At 34.9% G+C, this 20,139-nt stretch overlaps 1 protein-coding gene across 3 annotated transcripts in view; it reads left to right on the top strand.

The window, feature by feature from the left end:
- The window catches only part of R3HDM1 (R3H domain containing 1), a 171,119-nt gene that overhangs the window by 67,254 nt on the left and 83,726 nt on the right, over positions 1-20,139 (top strand). For 2 of the 3 annotated variants that reach the window (XM_047082938.1, XM_047082937.1), the window contains 9 exons: positions 2,665-2,724; positions 2,808-2,948; positions 8,442-8,550; positions 8,641-8,736; positions 10,892-10,929; positions 11,012-11,062; positions 11,170-11,396; positions 13,464-13,718; positions 16,679-16,830. In XM_047082938.1, coding sequence (XP_046938894.1) covers positions 2,665-2,724; positions 2,808-2,948; positions 8,442-8,550; positions 8,641-8,736; positions 10,892-10,929; positions 11,012-11,062; positions 11,170-11,396; positions 13,464-13,718; positions 16,679-16,830 — 1,129 coding nt within the window. The remainder of the gene's footprint in view (positions 1-2,664; positions 2,725-2,807; positions 2,949-8,441; positions 8,551-8,640; positions 8,737-10,891; positions 10,930-11,011; positions 11,063-11,169; positions 11,397-13,463; positions 13,719-16,678; positions 16,831-20,139) is intronic. The other variant, XM_047082940.1, reaches the window with a different exon arrangement.

Genomic DNA, 20,139 nt, shown 5'->3' with positions numbered 1-20,139 from the left:
TTTAATTGAAGTATTTAGTCTACTTACATTAGAGGTAATTATTGATAAGGATATATTTAAAGGCTTTTTTTTCTGTTTTGTTTTGTTGTGGTTGTTTTTGTAGTTCAGCGTTCCTTTCTTTTTCTCTTGCTCTCTTCCCTTGTGGTTTGATGCCTTTCATTAGTGGAATGCTTGGATTCCTTTCTCTTTTTTGTGTGTGCATTTATTGTAGGTTTTTGATTTGCGGTTACTGTTATGCCTATATATAACATGCATATACAATGTATATGAAGTTGATGGTCACTTAAGTTTGAACACATTCTAAAAGCACTAAATTTTTACTACCCCCCCATGTTTTTGTATATGATATCACATTTTACATCCTTCTATTTTGTGTATCCCTTGATTGATTTCTGTAGATATAATTGCTTTTACTACTTGTGTGTTTTAACCTCTACACTGGCTTTAAAAGCAACTGATCTACTACCTTTATTACATGTTTGCAGTTACCTATGAAACAGACCAACTTAAAAGTACTGTTTCATGGATGCTTAATAAATTGTCTGCCTCGGATTCCTTTTTTTTAAAACAATAAGTGTATAAAATATGTAAGGAAAGTTACTGAGAATTAGATCATCTCAAGACAAATTGCATTCAAAAGGTTAGATGAAAAGAGGGTCTTGGAGTTATGTAAATAAGTCCTTTTCAGGGAGAAGTAAAAATGTCCCAACCTCCCAAAAAACTTTCAGGGGAAAAAAAATTAAAAGACTTTATGGGTAAAATAATTTGATTGATTCCGTGCAGATACATTTGTTGAGCTCTTCTATATAGTCCAAATAACTATACAAAGATAATTGTAGCTTTTAAAGAAAAGTATGAAAGAAACAAGTTCTAAGAAATAGGAAGTTGTTCAAGGCAAAGGAAACATCATGTTCAAGTAACCTGAAACATGAAGGAGCTTGGCAAGTACAAAGATAAGCCAAAATGATAAGAGTTTGTGATTGAGGAGTCTGAAGAGGTAAAGACCAAATCATGACTACCTTGTAGGCCCCGTTAGAGATGTTTGTTTCTTAAATCAGAGCAGTGGGAATCCTGTGATAAATATTTAACCAAGGCAATAACATGTGGTCACACATGTGTTTTTAAAAAGTCATTAGGGCTGTTCCAGGTAGAATAGATAAGGAGGAAATGAGGGAAGACACAAAGACACGATAGACTACTGCTACAGTAGTCAAGCCAGAGATCCTGCTTGCTTGGATCCAGGGTAGCAGCAGTGGAAATAAAAGAAAACTAGATAGAAGGTAGGTAAAACTTGCAGTAGTAATTAACTGCATGGGAGAATTAGAAAATGGATTGTAGCAAGCCAGAATTCTTCTATAGTATGCTGGGTAAGAGATAGTGCCACTTACTGAATTCAGGAATTTTAAAGGAGAACCAGGTTTGGGGGCAGAATTGAATATTGCTAGAATTTGTGTGAAAATGTAATCCCATTTTCACCTTTGGGTTCGCAGTCGCCAGGTAGGCATGTTTTTCTCTTGATTTTTCAACTAATGTAAAAAAAAAATGTATGGTCAGTATCACTTGGTTTTATGAGACTTCTTTGCAATGAAAGAGGAAGGGTCAGACTCAGGGCTGATGTATAGTTAGACTTTCAGACAGTGTAAGCAGAGGCACTACATTCTCTGCTCTGTTATAGTCTAAGAGGGATCTACTATGTATTACTTATTTGAGAGGGAAATATTAACCTTCGGCCTAGTTTTCTTGATCAGGGACAGAACTGAATGATCTGTGAAGCTACTTCTGGTTTTAAGGTTTTCTGGGTGTGTTTGTTTATTTCACAAGCACATGAAATTTCCAGTGAGCACAAGAATACTCTTTTGAGCCATGTTCTTGGTATGTGAGCAAGGAGGTCCTTTGGGTAGTGATACCATTTATTGTTATAGCATATGTGCGTTAAATAGGACCCTAGTGGTCTAAAGGAGCACATGCAGGTACTCCCTAGAGCCCTTATTTATTTTTCAAGTTGAAGGCCTTGGGTTCATTTTTATTTTTATGGCAAAAGTTTCCAAAGTCTTAAAAATACATAATACAAGTTTACAGAATGATTTCAAAAGACTTCTTTTTCTGAGTCAGAATTAATAATGTAATTCATACTTCTCTGCTATAGTTCTATCTGTATACTAGCATTAGATTCCCTTAGGAGTATTCCTGTTGTTACTGGCATTGCATGTTCTTTAGAGTACTGTTTCTATGGAGCTCAACATAACAAAGTCATGAACCTAACTAAAATTGTCTGTTTTCTTGCTATTTCTCAGCTTTATTAAGGAAGTAAAAGATTAATATGCTCTTATGTATATATCTACAGAACAGACTCCCATATACATATACCTAGCAGATCAAAATACCTGTTTTAAGAATGGCCATGTGTTGATAATTGTTAAAATTGAATAAAGGCTACATTGAGATTCATTACACAGCTCTCTTAACATTTGTATGTGTCTGAAATTTTCCATAATAAAAAATTAAACTAAAAATCATCTTTAATTTTTTTTAAACATTACTTTTTTTAGAAATCATCTACATATTCTAGCATCATGCTTATGATATACAGTTTTTAGGAGAAAAATGAGCCATAATAATTCAGTGTTAAGTTTTATATATAAGAGTCTTCATATTTTGTTTCAGGGACAGAATGATGCTGTTGAAATTGGAACAAGAAATTTTAGATTTCATTGGTAATAATGAGTAAGTCCTGACATTTAACAAGAAAACAAATTGTCATCATAGTTCTCCTTGACTTACTAAATTAGTTTTTCTTCTACTTCTAGGTCTCCACGTAAAAAATTTCCCCCAATGACATCTTACCATAGGATGCTATTACACAGAGTAGCTGCTTACTTTGGATTAGACCACAATGTTGATCAGAGCGGGAAGTCTGTCATAGTAAACAAAACTAGCAATACAAGAATGTAAGTATCAACAAATGTAGGAATTTGTTAAGTATGTGTGTGATTATAGTTTATCTTTCTACAGCACTTTTCATCTGAGGTTTTCCATAGGTTTTAGCAGCTTTATGACAACCTTATGTAATAGGGCCAAAAATACCTTTAGCATACCAGATACAAAATGCACCAGTCTAGACTAAAAAATAAGGCAGATGAATGAGGACTGGTTTAAAAAAGCAAAACCAAAAAAACTTCAGAAATCATAGTAACAGTGCTGTTTCAAAACTATTCACTTGGATTTTTTTTTAATTTATGTAATTTACATAGCTGTGGCCAACCTTAGGCAAATTTGTTTTGTTTTGTGGCAGATTTTGACACCCTCACATTTAATTTATCTTCCATCACTTTACAATCCTTTCAATCTCTGGTTTTGCTTCTTTCTCCCACAAATCTCGAGAAGGTGGGACTGTTGGTTAATAATATAGTATTATCCATAATGTTGTATTCCCCCTTCTGAGCTATGTACAATTGACCAAGGAAAAGATTTAAAGGAGTTAAGAGGAGCCATTTGCTTAAAAAGTGATAGCTTTATAGTGTTAGTGAATTGCAGCATCAGTACTGGTATTTGGGACCAAAAGGCCCAGTGCAGAGGCACCTAAAATTTTAACATGTACCACAGTATCTCCCCTGCTTCTCTCTCTTTCTTTCTTTTTCTTCCTTCCTTCCTTCCTTCCTTCCTTCCTTCCTTCCTTCCTTCCTTCCTTCCTCCTTTTCCTTTTCCTTTTCCTTTTCCTTTTCCTTTTCCTTTTCCTTTTCCTTTCCTTTCCTTTCCTTTCTTCAGCGTGAGGCGGCGGGGGGGAGGGGGGGGGCGGAATCCTAAGCAGGTTCCATGCTAAGTGCAGAGCCAGACACAGGCCTGGATCTCATGACCATGGAATCATGACCTGAGCCAAAACTCAAGAGTTGGATGCTCAGCCAACTGAGCCATCCAGACACCCCTCTTCTGCCTATTTCTAAAACTAGTCCTAAAGCAACTTAAGTTGCTTGTTAAGTTCAGCTGAAATTTATACTTTGATGGTTAATCTGCCTATTGGAATTTTCTGTATCAATTTCATATGTGGCAGCAGTGGGTCTGTGGTAATGAGCATCAGCTTCAGATGATATAGATAATGCTGAAATTAATTATTTTTCTGCTTTTCTTAAAGCTATACTTAGGGTCTATTTTTATTTAAATCCAAGTTATTTAACGTAAAATTTAGTAATAATTTCAGAAATAGAAATTAGTGATTCATCACTTACATGTAATACCCAGTGCTCATCCCAAGTATCTTCCTTATTGCCCCTCGCCCCTTTAGCCCATCCAACACCCTGCCAGCAACCCTCAGTTTGTTCTCTGTATTTATGTCTTTTATGGTTTGTCTCCCTCTCTATTTTTATATTATTTTTGCTTCCCTTGCCTTATAATCATCTGTTTTGTATCTTAAATTACACATATGACTGAAATCAATATATTTGTCTTTCTCTGACTTATTTTGCTTAGCATAATACACTCTATTTCCATCCACATTGTTGCAAATGGCAAGATTTCATTTTTTTTTTTGATCTATGAGAAATATTCCATTGTGTATATATATACCACATATTCTTTATCCATTTATAAGTCCATGGACATTTGGGCTATTTCTATGCTTTAGCTATTGTCGATAGTGCTGCTATAAACATCGGGGTACATGTGCCCCTTCAAATCAGCACTCCTGTATCTTTTGGATAAATACCTAGTAGTGGAATTACTGGGTCATAGGGTAGTTCTATTTTTAATTTTTTGAGGAACCCCCATACTGTTTTCCAAGGCGGCTGCACCGCCACCAGCATTCCCACCAGCAGAACGAAAGAGTTCATCTTTCTCTACGTCCACACCAACACCTGAGTTGTTAATTTTAGCCATTCTGACAGTTGCAAGGTGGTATCTCATTGTGGTTTTGATTTGTATTTCCTTGATGAGTGATGTTGAACATCTTTTCATGTGTTGGTTAGCTATCTGGATGTCTTCTTTGGAAAAGTGTTCATGTCTTTTGTCCATTTCTTCCCTGAATGATTTGGTTTTGGGGTGTTGAATGTGATAAATTCTTTGTAGATTTTGGGTAACCCTTTATCTGTTATGTCATTTGTAAATATCTTCTCCCATTCCATCGGTTGCCTTTTAGTTTTGCCAATTGTTTACTTCACTGTGCAGAAGCTTTCTATCTTGATGAGGTCCCAATAGTTCATTTTTGCTTTTGTTTCCCTTGTCTCTGGAGACATGTCAAGTAAGAAGTTGCTGTAGCCGAGGTCAAAGAGGTTGTTGCCTGTTTTCTCCTCTAGGATTTTGATGGCTTCCTGTCTTATGTTGAAGTCTTTCATCCATTTTGAGTTTATTTTTGTGTATGGTGTAAGAAAGTGGTCCAGGTTCATTCTTTGGCATGTCGCTGTCCAGTTTTCCCAGCACCACTTGCTGAAGAGACTGTCTTTGTGCCATTGGAGATTCTTTCCTGCTTTGTCAAAGATTAGTTGACCATACATTTGTGGGTCCATTTCTGTGTTCTCTATTCTGGTCCGTTGATCTGAGTGTCTGTTTTTGTGCCAGTACCATACTGTCTTGATGATTACAGCTTTGTAATACAGCTTCAAATCTGGATTTGTGATGCCTCCAGCTTTGGTTTTCTTTTTCAGGATTGCTTTGGCTGTTCAAGGTCTTTTCTGGCTCCATACAAATACAGGATTGTTGTTCTAGCTCTGTGAAGAATTCTGGTGTTATTTTGATAGGGATTGCTCTTAGGAGCTCATCTATGAACTATTCATTTTTCATGGTTGTATTTATTCACTTATGTCCCTTGTATTACAATGGCCTTTACTCTGATAGCTGCCATATTGTTTACTGAAATAAAGTTGATTTTCATCCATTTCTTACAGTATTTTGTCAACTAAATACATTGGTGGAACCTAGTATTTTTAAATGTTTGTTCCTACAATTAAATTAATGACAATAGATATCTTTAAAAAGGACCTTGTCTTCCTTTAGGGATTATTTTACCCACAAATGTGAATGGTACTTAATTTTTTTCTGCTTGTTCCTTACTCTTTTAATAATATCCTCATCAGTTAGTTGTTTCCCAAGGACAGTAACCGTAAGATATGAACTGAACTGAAGGTGAATAGAACTCAAAATCATTTAACCAGTACCTTTCAACATTACTCAGAGCTGCTGGATACCCAAGCACATGTACATTAGCAGGCATTTTGTCTAACATTTCGACTGGTGACTCTCTAAGGTTTTCAATACAGTGTAACCTCAGTTATTTGAATGCTATGAATGATGTCAGAAAGCTTTAGGGTTCTCTTTATCAATATAATCAAAAGTTTGGCTAAATATAATGTTTATGATGTACTTAAAGAAGAATGGATTGATAACATAATTACAACTAGACATTCAGATCATTGAAGTTACACTGTATTCTTATTTTATATCTTCTGGAATATGAAGAAGGTTGTAAATCAGAAAACCTTAGAGATCTGCTCCACATTGAATAAATGCAAACTTACCTTTTCCTCATAGGCAAATTACCCGCTCCAGCCTTGAACCAGTGGTGTTGTGGATGTCAACAACCCGGTGTCCACTGGGGTGTCTCAATGGAGCGGGAAGTTGGCGATTGCAGGGCAGTAAATTCAGGCATCTATAAAAGAAAGAGGTAAGACAGTCTTAAGGTTAGCTGAAATGCCTGCCAATGCTATTTGGTGTGGGAATCCAGCTGCTCTTAGAAAAGTTGCCAGGCCCTTGGTTAAACCTTAGAGTTGACTTTGGAATAACTCTTGCGCCCAAGTACAGACACCTTCAATAAAGAAAAATGACTTTGAACAGCTACAAAAAAAGTTGATATAAGTAAACAGGGTAATCCTGTGACAGAAATAACATACTACCATCTTCAGAACTAAATAGACAACCTTGCAAATTCCTACTAAAGAAAGCATTTTTTTTCTCATCAGTTTGGTCATGATGTTGTTTTTACTCTTGTTTTTGTTCTTCTTAGTTCTGTATACATATAGCTCTGTGTGGAGATCTGCCCTTCGTTTCACCTAAGTACGTTGTAAAATAAAGATTTCTTCAACTTAGATAAGTTTTATTTTTAAATCTTGTTTTGCATAATTTGACAGGATATAGAAACAGTACTTTATTAAAAATTCACTAGGTTAAAACAAATATTCAGAAGCATTCCTTAAATATTCTACATAATGATATATATGGTCATGTTTGCTGAAGATGTTATTACTTAGGTTTATTTGGTTCAGAAATGTACTTGGTATTCACAGTATATTACATCACTGTATAATACATATTTAAGCTATATTAAAAAAACTACTCAGGGCTTCAGTTAACCTTTCTTTGTACCTCTAAATATATTTTTATGTACCATGTATTTCAAAAGAGTAATTCCAGTTTTATAACAGGATGTTATTAAGTCACAAGAGTATTAAATAAATTAATTTGTTGAAGCTGACAATATATTTTAGAAAGGGAAGTTTTACGTAATTTTGATTTTCCACGGACTACAACCTCATATATGTCTTCAGGATGTCATTAGAACTTGCAACACTTCTGTAGAGGAAAGACAAATCAGCCATAAAATGTATTGTTATAATTTTATAATTATTACTTTAGGTTACAACTTTAACCTCCAAAAAAGAATTATTTTTTTTAACCTGTTTCAATTAATATAAATCAAAGATGTACCCTGCTATAATTAAGAATTCTTGGTTGCATTTGAAATTAACCTCTTAAGTTTTAGTTAAAGCAGCCACAAAAAATTTTATTACTTTCAGTTATATCACACCAAATGTAGGAATGTAATATAAGATACAACACTATACTTTATTCTTTTTCCCAGAATTTTTCCTTAGATTTAGAGGAGGCAATGCAAAGAGGATAAATAGGCTTTGAGTCTGCCATACCAATGCGCCAGCTGTGGCTCGGTCATCCACTTGCCCTTGACCTTGGACAGTTGCCTAAGCCATTTGAACCTCAGCTTTTTTCAGTAATATTTATAGGAATAACAAACTTCTACTGAGTGTTTACTTTTTAAGTGCTATTCATTTATTAATTCACTTCATTTTCAGAACAACCCTGTGAAGTAGGTATCCTGTAATTCAATTTACAAATGAGGAAACTAGGGAACAGAAAGGTTAAGTAACTTGCACAAGTCCTGAAGCAACTAAAGTGGTAAAGCTGAATATTTGAACCCAAGCAGTCTGATTCCAGAGCCCACAGTATATTTTTCATATGGCCTTTCAGTCATAACATAGAGCAGTTAATACCTTCTCATAAGATTATTATGAAGAGTAAATGAGATAACATAAATATTAATTATTAGTGGCACTAATGAGTGGTAATTTGCATTGCTTTGATTACTTTTCATAACATGTTGTATTTAACTTTTCTGTAAATATTGTGTACTATCTTTCCTGTTCCCTTCATGGTTTTTTTAGACCTGATCAGAAATTCAATGAACATATTAAGGATGATAAAGGTGAAGACTTTCAGAAACGATATATCCTCAAGAGAGACAACTCCAGCTTTGACAAAGATGATAACCAGGTAATCTGTCACAACTGCAGCTTTTTTCTAGGTGCAGGACTTATCCCAACTGATCATTTTCCCGAGAATTAATTGTTTTCGTTCCTTTAGATGAGAATACGTTTGAAAGATGACAGAAGGAGCAAATCTATAGAAGAAAGAGAAGAGGAGTACCAGAGAGCCAGAGACCGAATATTTTCCCAAGATGTATGTACTGATTTATATTTAGATCTCACTGTTAAAATATATGCTAATTGCATTAGAGGGGGGGTCACTCCTTTTATAATCTATTGATCATTTATTTGTAACCGTATCTGTTATATTTAAAGTCACTTGTTAGAAATACTGAGATCCATCTTGTTCATGTTAATAATTTAATAGTTTATAAAATGCTACATTGCAGCAGTTATATAAATATTTCAAAAACTGCATGCTTATAGACTACAGAGTAGTAGTGTTGAACTGAATATATAGTTAGTATAATTTTTTTTCCTTCCAAACTTCTCACAGATTTGAGATTTTTAGAACATTCATCATAGTCTACAAAATCATGGACTCTAAGTTCTACTTGGTAGTAGATTTTTCTCAATAAATAACTTGTTTCTTTTAAAGTAAAACTAATTTTTAGATTAATATTGTCTACTTTTTTAAGTGATTATGTGAAAGAAATCTTTAAAGTGGGTAATTATTTTATACATATATTTGAGAAGAGATTTAGTTTGGTCTGACCAGTGTCTGTTAAGCACCCATTCTGTTTAGTACTAGGTTTTATTCATGGATATATGAATGTATGTAATTTGTGTTAACATTGCCAGAGATGGAAATTTCAATGGTAAAAAAACAAAGAGTAACACTAAAATCCAAACTATCAGTTAATATTCGTACAAATCTTATTGACCACCTATAGTAGGTGCTATGCTGGGCACTGGAGGACACATCCGTTTACACTTAAAATAAGTTATCCCCCAAACAGTGCTATATATACGTATGGTAGATATTATCATTGTTTTTATCTTACGGATAAGGATACTGAGGTCCGAGGAGGCTAAGTAAAGTAGCAAAAGATCATATAGCTAGAAAATGACAGAGATTGGGATTTCAGCCCAGGTCTGCTGTCCTCAGAGCCTGATAAACTAGATGTAATTCTCTCTGTAGTTTCTAAGATTGATGAGGCCTCTACCCCGATGAATAGCCAGGTAATGACAATACGATATGTGATGTAGGTGGAGACATGAAGGTAAAATAAGGGACATGGCAGAAAAGCATCACAAAACAGAACTCAGGAGTGAGAGGAAGAGTTAGCTTCCAAACAGAGACTCCAAGGGAGTGAAATGTTCCAAGTAGAGGGTCAGTATTTGCAGAGGCCCAGAGTTAAAGGAGAAGTTGACACATGAAGACTAAAAAATTCAGAGGAGCTGGACTATAGCCTACGTGACACAGAAAGTGAGGAAAGTTTAGATTAGAGAAATAAGCAGGAAGCAGATGACTTGACCCAGGAAGCAGATGACCTGTCCCTGAAAGCTGGTTAAGGTGGTTGGGCCTTTAGTTAGAGCAGGAGGCAGCAAACTTTTTCTGTAAAGAGCCAGATAATTAATATTTTAGGCTTTTAGAGTCATGCCGTATTGTATTGCAACAACTCATATCTACCTTTTTAATGTGAAAGCAGATGTAGAAAATACATAAATAAATGGGCACGGCTGTGTTCGAATAAAACTTTATTTGCAAAAACAGGTGGCTGACCATAGTTTGCTGACCTCTATGCAAACAGCGGAGAGCTGTTAAAGGAGGGAAGAGATGTGATAAGATTGACATTTTAGAAAGACTTTTGTGGCTTCTATTGTTTAAATTGGATTAAAAGGGCAAAACTAGTAGCTGGAAAACCAGTTAGAAGACTGTTATAATAATACAAGCAAAAATGGTGGTTGCCCGAGCTAAGTTCATAGCATTAGAACAGTTTGGTTCTGAGCTGCATTGAGGTATAGCTGCTTGCTTGTTCACTGCTACAGTCACAACCAAAGCACAGGTGATCAAAATGTTGAGTGAATGAGGTGGAATCTATAGATTGGTGTACACCTTCAGTATATAATAGTGAAAAGGGGTTCACTATTTGGAAGAGATTATTTGAATTTCAGATTAATTTGTGCCCCAGAAATGAATGGCTTCTGTTAAAAGTAAGCATAGTGTGTCCAAGCCAAAAATAATTTCATTGTTATTTATTTATGTCCCCCTATCACTATTTCGGATTTTTTTCGCAGGGCTAAATGATAACTTATTAAATATTACTGCATGTGTTTTTTGTTGTCATCACCAGTTTATGTATTTGACAAAAGCTCAACTTCTTATATCTCTTCTTTCTTTCTAGTCCCTGTGTTCCCAAGAGAATTATATTATTGACAAAAGGTGAGGGAATTTTTAACATTCATTTGTTAACTCTCTGATTGACGCTAATAAAAATAAAAATGTCTCATTAAAATGCCAACAGAATCCAAGACGAGGATGCTAGTAGTACCCAGCAGAGGCGTCAGATATTTAGGTATTGAAAGCATGTTTTCATGCAGCATTAAAAACTCAAAGCATTTTTTCTCTATTCTTTCCCCTTTTGTCCTATTAGCTTTTCAAAGTTTTCTTTCTAAATTACAGAGTTAATAAAGATGCTTCAGGGAGATCAACAAATAGCCATCAAAGCAGCACTGAGAATGAACTGAAGTATTCTGAACCACGACCCTGGAGCAGTACAGATTCAGACAGTTCCCTCCGAAACTTCAAGCCTGCTGTTACCAAAGCCAGCAGCTTCAGTGGAATCTCGGTCCTGACAAGAGGTGATAGTTCTGGGAGCAGCAAAAGCATAGGCAGGCTTTCAAAAACAGGTATAAATATTTGTCTAGAACTGTGCAGTCATAACATTCATTTCCCTATTGCTGCCTTAGCTCTTTATTTATCAGATGGCTTCTGCAGTTATCCTAACATCTAAAATTCCTACCAGCAGTGCATTGAGCAGCTCCACAGTACTTCAGAGGTAATGGGTGTATTGACATTTGGATTCATTCTCTGCTCAAGAGAGATTTACAAACATCAGTTAAAGTAAAAATCCTATCCTGTGACATAAACTTAATCAAGTTAGTTCAGTGAAATGTCATCTGTTGTTTGAGTCCCCAGAGGTGGTTGGAAATTCTCCATTGCTTATTTATAATTAGAAGGCCTGGTTTCTTACCTAGGATTATTTAACATTGGTTGCATTTTCAGCTAATACTATCAGTTATTGATTGTATTTTTCATGATAAAGTCCTTCATTTGCCATTCAAAGAATCAGTAAAATTGCTGAGAAGTTTCTGAGGATTTTTCAAGAAAAATAATGTGATGTAATTATTCTGAATGAGTGAAAATTTTAGTAACATCCTCATTCTTCTAGTTTCTTTGCTTTTAGGGTACCTTACCTTTAGGCTCATACATTTTCTCTTCACCTTTACTAACTGGGTTTAATACTAAAGACCTCACATCTCTCTTAGGATCTTTGCAGATCTTTATTTGTATTCCAAAATTAGCTTTAAAAGTTAGCAGAAATGGCTATCTTTAGCCTATCTGGGTTATCATAGACATGGTATTGCACAGGTAACATGGGAGAGATTTAGAGGTGGCCAAGTATTTTTTTATTAATCCTTGTCTATAATCAGTGCTTTAAATTAAGGCTTATGAATTGCACTCGTCACCCTTTCTTATTATAATGTGCATATCAAAAATATCTTAGTGTATATCATAGAATATTGCTAAAGATAGGTAAATTTTGTTAATATAAGAAATATGTATGTGCACAAGATATGCATTTATTTGGGAAACAAGTCATCATAACAATAACTATGAGAAGATCATGTAGGAACACTGCTGAATTAAAACATTTTAAGATCGTGTCCTATTTATAATCTATATTCTCTTCAGAGATGAACCATTATTTAACTCTTAATAGGGAAAAATTATTTTTGGTAGAGTTTTTATCCGGGGTCATTTGGCACAACTTAAAATAGAAGAAGGCAGTCTGTATAAGTGTATCATATTTGTTTATTTCATTCATTAAAGAGTAATTCTCCATCCCAGAATTAACTCTTACTTAAAACCTAGTTAACCATATACAGTTTAAAAATCTTTTTCTTTCTTTGATTGTCTTATTATCCAGTTTTAGCCATTTTACTGAAAGTCAGTAACATTTTCAGTCTCTGGGTGATAGAAAACGAACTAGATTGCAGGGATAAAAACAGCTAAAAATAAATTATCACATTTATTAAGTTTAGCAAGAAATAAATTTTAAAACTAATGCTAATATGAATACTCGGAATATTTTTCATGCTGTCTTTGTCCCTTAATATGATAAACAATTAAATGTTGACTCTATAGGAAGATGCTATGATTCTGAGCTTAAAATGGAATTCTGTAATGAAACTTCCCAATTGTGTCTCTTGATAGAGAATTTATCATTTTTGTTATCTCCTCTACTACTCTTAATCTTTCTGTGTTCTTATAGATAAGGGGTTTCTGATATAAGAGATTTGGGGCATTTGGCTGTGCTATGTTCTTTTTCCTGGGGAAAATTATAATCTGTGTATTCCTAAGTGTTAATCTAAAAGGTAAAATGTACATAAGTTTGTGCTTTGGGGAATGTGGGTAATGTGCTTTTTGTGGCTGTCTGTGGCTGTTGTTATTATAATCTTGCTTAAGTTGCATGCTTTGGCTATGACTTCTCTGACAACTTATGTGATCAGTTTGCTGTATTAAACTTGTTGATGATGGGGAGGGGAAGCAAAATTATATAGTAAATCAAAAATAGCCATTGCTTTTATGTGGTAACTGCATGTTATGTAATGTAGATTTTATTGTTACATATTTAAAGCCTTCGTTTTTATATGAGGTTTAAAAAATCCATATTTTTCATTACTCCTCCCTAGGTTCTGAGTCTTCTGGTAGTGTAGGGTCATCTACGGGCTCTCTTTCTCACATCCAGCAGCCTCTTCCAGGTACAGCTCTCAGCCAGTCTTCTCATGGCGCACCTGTCGTCTATCCAACTGTCAGCACTCATAGCTCTCTTTCCTTTGATGGTGGCCTAAATGGGCAAGTCGCATCTCCTAGCACTAGCTTCTTTTTGCTTCCCTTGGAAGCGGCAGGCATACCACCTGGCAGTATTCTGATCAACCCACAAACAGGTTGGTATCGAGAAAAAGGTGTTTATTTCAGTTGAGATATCAGGAGTTACTGAAAAATAAAAACTGTGTATTAAATGTATTATTTGTATATGTGTTGTCAATTTTTTATTTTTCATAAGTAATTAGAATTTTCCCTAGAACTTTAATAAAACATTTCTGCTAGAAAATGTTACAAGATATATTTATATCAGGAAGTATTTTTCTCTTTGTGACATCCAGACATCACCTTTTAGGCTGACCATAATTGAAAAATGGTTCATTTCTTAGAAATGAGACAATGACCATTGAAAGAGCTTTATTTGATTTAAAAAAGTAAAAATTATCCTGGGGAAAATAGTATGCATTTCATGAGGAAGGAGAAAGTAAGCAGCTCTTATTCATTATAGAATGAAGGAGAAAGAACATGTAAGTTATTGTCCTTCTGAATATAGTAATTGTTTTCTCCTAAGGAAAAGGTAAGGCACATTTTATTATTAGAAAAAGGAAATAGGTAGTGCTTATGAATTAATATTGAAGACACATATTCTTTGCAGTTAGGTAATAATTCTCATCTTTTCAGCATGTATTATGTATCATGTACTGTGTTAGGTGCTTGAAACACATTACTTATCATCATTACAATCTTGGTAGGTGAAGTCCCCATTTACGTGTAAGGAAACTAAACTTCAGAGAGATTAAGAAACTGCAGTCATAATACATTTCATTATGCATGTCGTATGGGCAAATACAGAAAACATCTTTTAAAAGATCACGTGAAGTCTGGTCTCTATTCAGAATGTTATGGTGCAGTAATTTTGTGAGAATGAGAACAACCTTATAAATCATTTGATAACCTTTCTTAGAAATTCGTACACTTAACTCATGTGGTCACATCAGCACAGCAGTAGTTGGGCAAGATAGGTACAGGCGAGAGTGTCTCTGTGTGCTCCTGAACCTTTTCTTTTGTTTGTTGTAGAGAAGACCATGGCTTGGAACTCATTACCTTCAGATTTCTTTGCATCTGTTTTTTAAGATAAAGTATTGGAACATTTGTTTCTATTAGAAGAAATGAATAACTGACTATTCAGAAATTCCGTTTTTGCTTAACCATTATCTTCTTCTCCTTGAGATTTATTATATTACTAAACTTCTTGTTTTTCTGAAGCAGGATATAAGATGACTTAATATACTATTTACTATTACTTTTCATTCAAAACATTTTAATGATTTTTCAATGATATGAAAGATTCTACTGAATAGGAAATTATAGAATGAGCAACAGATCAACCTGTAATTGAATTGTATTCTTAATTTTAAATGAGTCCAAAAGTGATCTCTTTGCTTTTTGAGAACAGCATTACAACACATCCAATGTTTTCAAACGGCCCTTAAGTTACTTTTAAGCATGCTTCCAATCATATCTTCTCTACCATTTTTGTTCAAAATTACATAACAATCAACAAATACCCAGCATTACTTGTTTTCATATAACTAAATTATCAAGAAACTTAATGAAAATTATTTGAATTTGAAAGACTTTTCCCACTTGGTATCAGTGGAACAATGTATTCTTCTCTCCCCACAATTATTTTATTATGTCATAAGTTTCAGAAAGCAAATAGGGGGTTTTACCATGGAAGAAAGGATATTATTAAGACAATTTTTAACAATTGTTCAGTCAGATTTCTCTTAACTTCTCTATTCTTCCCATTCTAAATGGGTATCATACATAGTATATTTCACATAGTCCCCTTTTTTTCTGTTCTTTTTTTTTTTAATAATATAGTGTATAGTGTAAGGAAAAATACTAATCTGTGTATCTGTTTACCTCTGCTTTGAAAAAAAAAAATTCTGGAAGAAGGGTATCCAAATTGTTAACTACAAGATTATGGGGGGATTTATTTTCTTTCGATCCCTATTTATTGGTTATTTTCCCACAATAAAAATATTTTCATAATAAGAAAAAGTTGTTCAGAATGTATGTGTAGAAAAGAGTAAAATTCATTTACTTAGGCACTTCAGATATCCCCCCAGTAATTAGTAAGCAATAACAATAAGCCTCTAAATCAATATTAAAGGTTTTTTCCATACCTGTGAATCAAGCTCACTAGAATTAAAAAATTATTTTACAAAATTCTTCAGAGTTCACAACTTACAACTTTAGAAGTTATAAAATAAGGACTCTGCCATCAAGTCCATGATTTGAAATTTGAAGCTGGCAAGCATTTTTAATTTTCATCCAGTGTTAATTTCACTAATTGAGCATATGCATTGTGGTCTATAAATTAGCTCTTTCTCACTACATAATAGAGGCTAATTAATAACGTTCCAGTATCCCAAAGTCAAGAATTTTTTTCTTAAAACTGAAATCGTTAAAGCACTACAGGACCACAGTCCTATAACTGAATCCCTTGAGCAAGATATTCAGAATTCAGAGTTTTTCGAAAAATGCTGTGTATTATAAAATAACTCCAGGAGGTTTTAGAGCAGCACCTACATAGTAAAACACTGCAGCAGAATTTTCAAATATTTACTCTGTGAGAAACTTAAGACCATGGGGGAAGGGAAGGGGAAATAATAGTTACAAACAGGGAGGGAGGTAAACTACAAGAAACTTAAATACAGAGAACAAACTGGCAGGGGAGGGGGTGGCGGGGAGGGAAAATAGGTGATAGACATTGAGGAGGGCACTTGTTGGGATGAGCACTGGGTGTTGTATGTAAGCCAGTTTGACAATAAATTATATTTTTAAAAAATGAAAAAAAAATTTACTCTAAGTGAGAAAAATAAAGACTATTAAAATAGGCTCAGGTAAGGTCACACTTCGTTTCCTCTGCTAAGAAAATCTTTTGGTCTTCAGAAACTTGGCTTTGGGATTTTGAGTAAGGATTATAGACCTGTGTTACAGATTGTTCATAGAAATGACCTATGTTCGGTCTCAATTGTAAATGGTTTTTTTCCCTCCTCTTATAATTTTTCAGGTCAGCCCTTCATAAACCCAGATGGAAGTCCAGTTGTGTATAATCCTCCTATGACTCAACAACCTGTTAGAACCCAAGTGCCTGGACCTCCACAGCCACCTCTGCCACCCCCACCACCTCAACAACAAGCAGCTAATCACATTTTCTCACAGGTGCACATATCCATGATTACATAATGCTAAGTTCACCTCCCTTTATATATTTGGGTTTAAACTCACTAATTATAATTATAATTGGGCTAGCCCAAGTATCTCTTAGAACTTTAATATTCTGCACCAGTGATGTCCCGCTCCGTTTGTAGGAAGAGAGGTTAACTTCACAGGATTTTCAGCTAATAAATACAGAATATATATTGGAAAGAAGGAAATTTCGTATCTCATGAGCCTATGTGGTGAGTATGTTCTCCGTATTCTACAACAGCAAGAGATGGACAAAAGGAATAAAAAGAAAACTAAGATTATCCCAGTGAGCTAATAAGTAAGTTGTTCTAAGGTTCAGCAGATCAAGAAGATAGAAGAAACTTAAGTTGCTCAAGTTCGGCAAGGTACTTTGCATCCCACCTATTCTACAAAAGAGGGAGGCAAAAACATTCTGAATTAGAATTCACAGAAGCACTCTTAATAGTATCTTGAATTTGTAGAAATGTTTAAAGTTTGCACATACACTTTCACATTCTGGCTATTCCCATATAGATGTATTCATCCTTGGGGAACTTGATTATCCCAGTGTAAACTCATTTACTTTTGTTCTTTCAAAGGTTGTATAACATATCAAAGACAGCTTGTACAGTTAGTTACACCTCTTTTTCTCCATAAGACTATCTAAATATTCCACTGGTGAGAACTTGTAGAATACTTTCTTATGAAAGAAGTATGGAGATAAACTTGAACTAGGGAAATTTCATTAATTTTATTGGCAAGTTATATCGTTTGTGTAGCGCAAGGGTAAAGAATATATGAGCAGTGGTAATGTCATCAAATACTTTCAAAGTTTTGCGAATAATTGTGCCTCTGGCAATTAAGAGTCCTAATATTGGGCAAGGTAGTTTATATAAAGTAGGATTTCTAGGTTTTTGATGTGCTTTTAAGACATACAAATCTGTGGGGGCGCCTGGGTGGCTCAGTCGGTTGGGCGACCGACTTCGGCTCAGGTCATGATCTCACAGTCCGTGAGTTCGAGCCCCGCATCGGGCTCTGTGCTGACATCTCAGAGCCTGGAGCCTGTTTCAGATTCTGTGTCTCCCTCTCTCTCTCACCCTCCCCCGTTCATGCTCTCTCTGTGTCTCAAAAATAAATAAATGTAAAAAAAAATTTTTTTTAAACCCAAACATACAAATGTGTGAAGAGGAAGTTGCCTAAAAACTGTTTCCAAAGACTCCCATATCCACTTCCCAACCCCATTTGATTAAAAATGCACAGGTACACATTGGAGTACATAAAACGCCCTCCCTGGCCTTCTCTGCCTTGCCTTCATTCAGTTAGGTCCTGAAGTATTTCTCTTTCATCTTGTTGTCAGTTGCCTATGCCTTGCTACATATTTCACCAGGAGCTTTTAAGACTGATTTTCATTTCATTCAGTGGAAATAGTATTTGGTGGCTTCAAAAAAGTCTAAGGATTCATCTATGATTATATATTTCAGATTATTATCTCTTAGAAATAATTTTGTATGATTTAGATATGAGACTATCCTAAATAAAGGTGTAGATAGCTTAGTTTAGAAATAGAGCCTAGGGGCACCTGGGTGGCTCAGTTGGTTGAGGGTCTGACTTTGGCTCATGTCAGTGATCTCATGGTTTGTGAGTTCGAGCCCCACATCGGGCTCTCTGCTGTCAGCAAGGAACCCGCTACAGATCCTGTCCCCCTCTCCCTGCCCTCCCACTTCATTTGCTCTCTTTCTCTCAAAAAAAATAAACATTTTAAAAAAGGAATAGAGCTTTAATGGACTATAATTTGAAATCTCAGGATATGCATCAAACTTCGTGGTTGATTGTCCTGGTGTTGCTTCAGGTGTTTCAGGTAATTCATCATCAGATACCAAAATAGAGAATTGATGAACAAATGATACTCAGTAACTACTTTCTTTCTGCACTGAGATAATCCATCCATGAAGTTTCAAATAACCAAACAAAATAATAGTATGATTTCCAAAGCCTTCAGATGGGCTGCATTTCTCAAAACCAGTCACTTTTAAGTGGATATTGTTTTGCAGCCATTTGCAATTTAAGTAGGAAAAGGAAGAGCTAAGGCTTTTCCTTTTCTAAGTGGTGTCAGAATTTCACTTTGAACGAGTCTTCCCGCCCACATTTGTCTCATTACCACTTGACACTCTCGGAGACATTAATTCATACCACTGGTGCTCATCGGACTCCTCTTTCTTTTATCTTACAGCTGACTAAAGCTTTTGTTTCATCTGACACTTACATAGTAGGTCAAGATGTCTGGAAGAAAGTTATGTCTTAATGGTTGTCTGACTTAATAACACATTGAATAGCCTGTGCTTGGAAGTTCTAAAACCACTGCACCTCGTTTAGTGTGATATGTGCTGTCATCTGCTAGGAAGCTTGCTAATTTCTAGTCAAGAGGTTAGTGAGGAACCAGTGGCTCTATAGATCCTTCAGTGTTTACCTTGTTTAGTACTTTTGCTTTAGTTCTAGATTTTTTGTGAGATTCTATTTTTTTCATTTTTTAGAAACTATTGTGTTGATTTTGTGGGGGAAGTGTAACTCACCATACACGTCTGAGTTGTCATAAGACTTTCCCCTTATTTAGATTATTTCCTTGGGAAGCTTATTCAGTTCGCTTATTTTGCATTTTCAAAGTATTCTTTTAGGAAATACTGTCCAGACAGAGATTCATGTGTATACATTTTAAGCAAAAGTGAGAGTTTTCGTTAGATAAAATGACCTGGGTTCCTCCAGTGCTTGCTTACATGGCTGTCTACAGGTCACTTATCTTAGTCTGACTGTCACCTATATAACATGGATTATGAGAGTCTTTAAGCCAGTATGTGTATTACCCTTTTGTAATAAACTATCTAATATAAATATAAGACTGGGAAACTAAGTCAGATGCCACTGTTAGCCTACAGATGGCCAGCTGTACTCCTTAAGGTTTAAAATGATTAAAACATTGTTCATTTTCTATAATGTCTGTTTTTGAGTGTCCCTGGAAAACATAAAACTTATCCTTTTTTTTCTGAAATGCAGAAGTATATCATTAGTGAAAAAATTTCAGGTCACTAGTTTTTCAGCTCCACATGGCATCTACTCTCTCAACCAAAATTTGTAGTTTCAAGACAAATGTGTTTATCTTCCTTGTGTAAAAGAGATAAGTTTATGTGTGTACATGTGCCTGTATGTATGTGTGTGCTGTTCTTTAGGCTGTTACTCTTAGTGGCACCCACAACATATTGTACTTTAAAAACTGCTAAAATTAAAAAAGTAAATAAATTTTTTAAAGTG

The sequence above is a fragment of the Lynx rufus genome, unplaced genomic scaffold (assembly GCF_022079265.1).
Source record: "Lynx rufus isolate CCGP_SWC_20201006 ecotype Redwood Valley unplaced genomic scaffold, mLynRuf1.p SCAF_2, whole genome shotgun sequence".
Classification (NCBI taxonomy): Eukaryota; Metazoa; Chordata; class Mammalia; order Carnivora; family Felidae; genus Lynx; species Lynx rufus.
The sequence above is the reverse complement of the archived record's forward strand: the minus strand, read 5'-3'. Positions and strand labels throughout refer to the sequence as shown.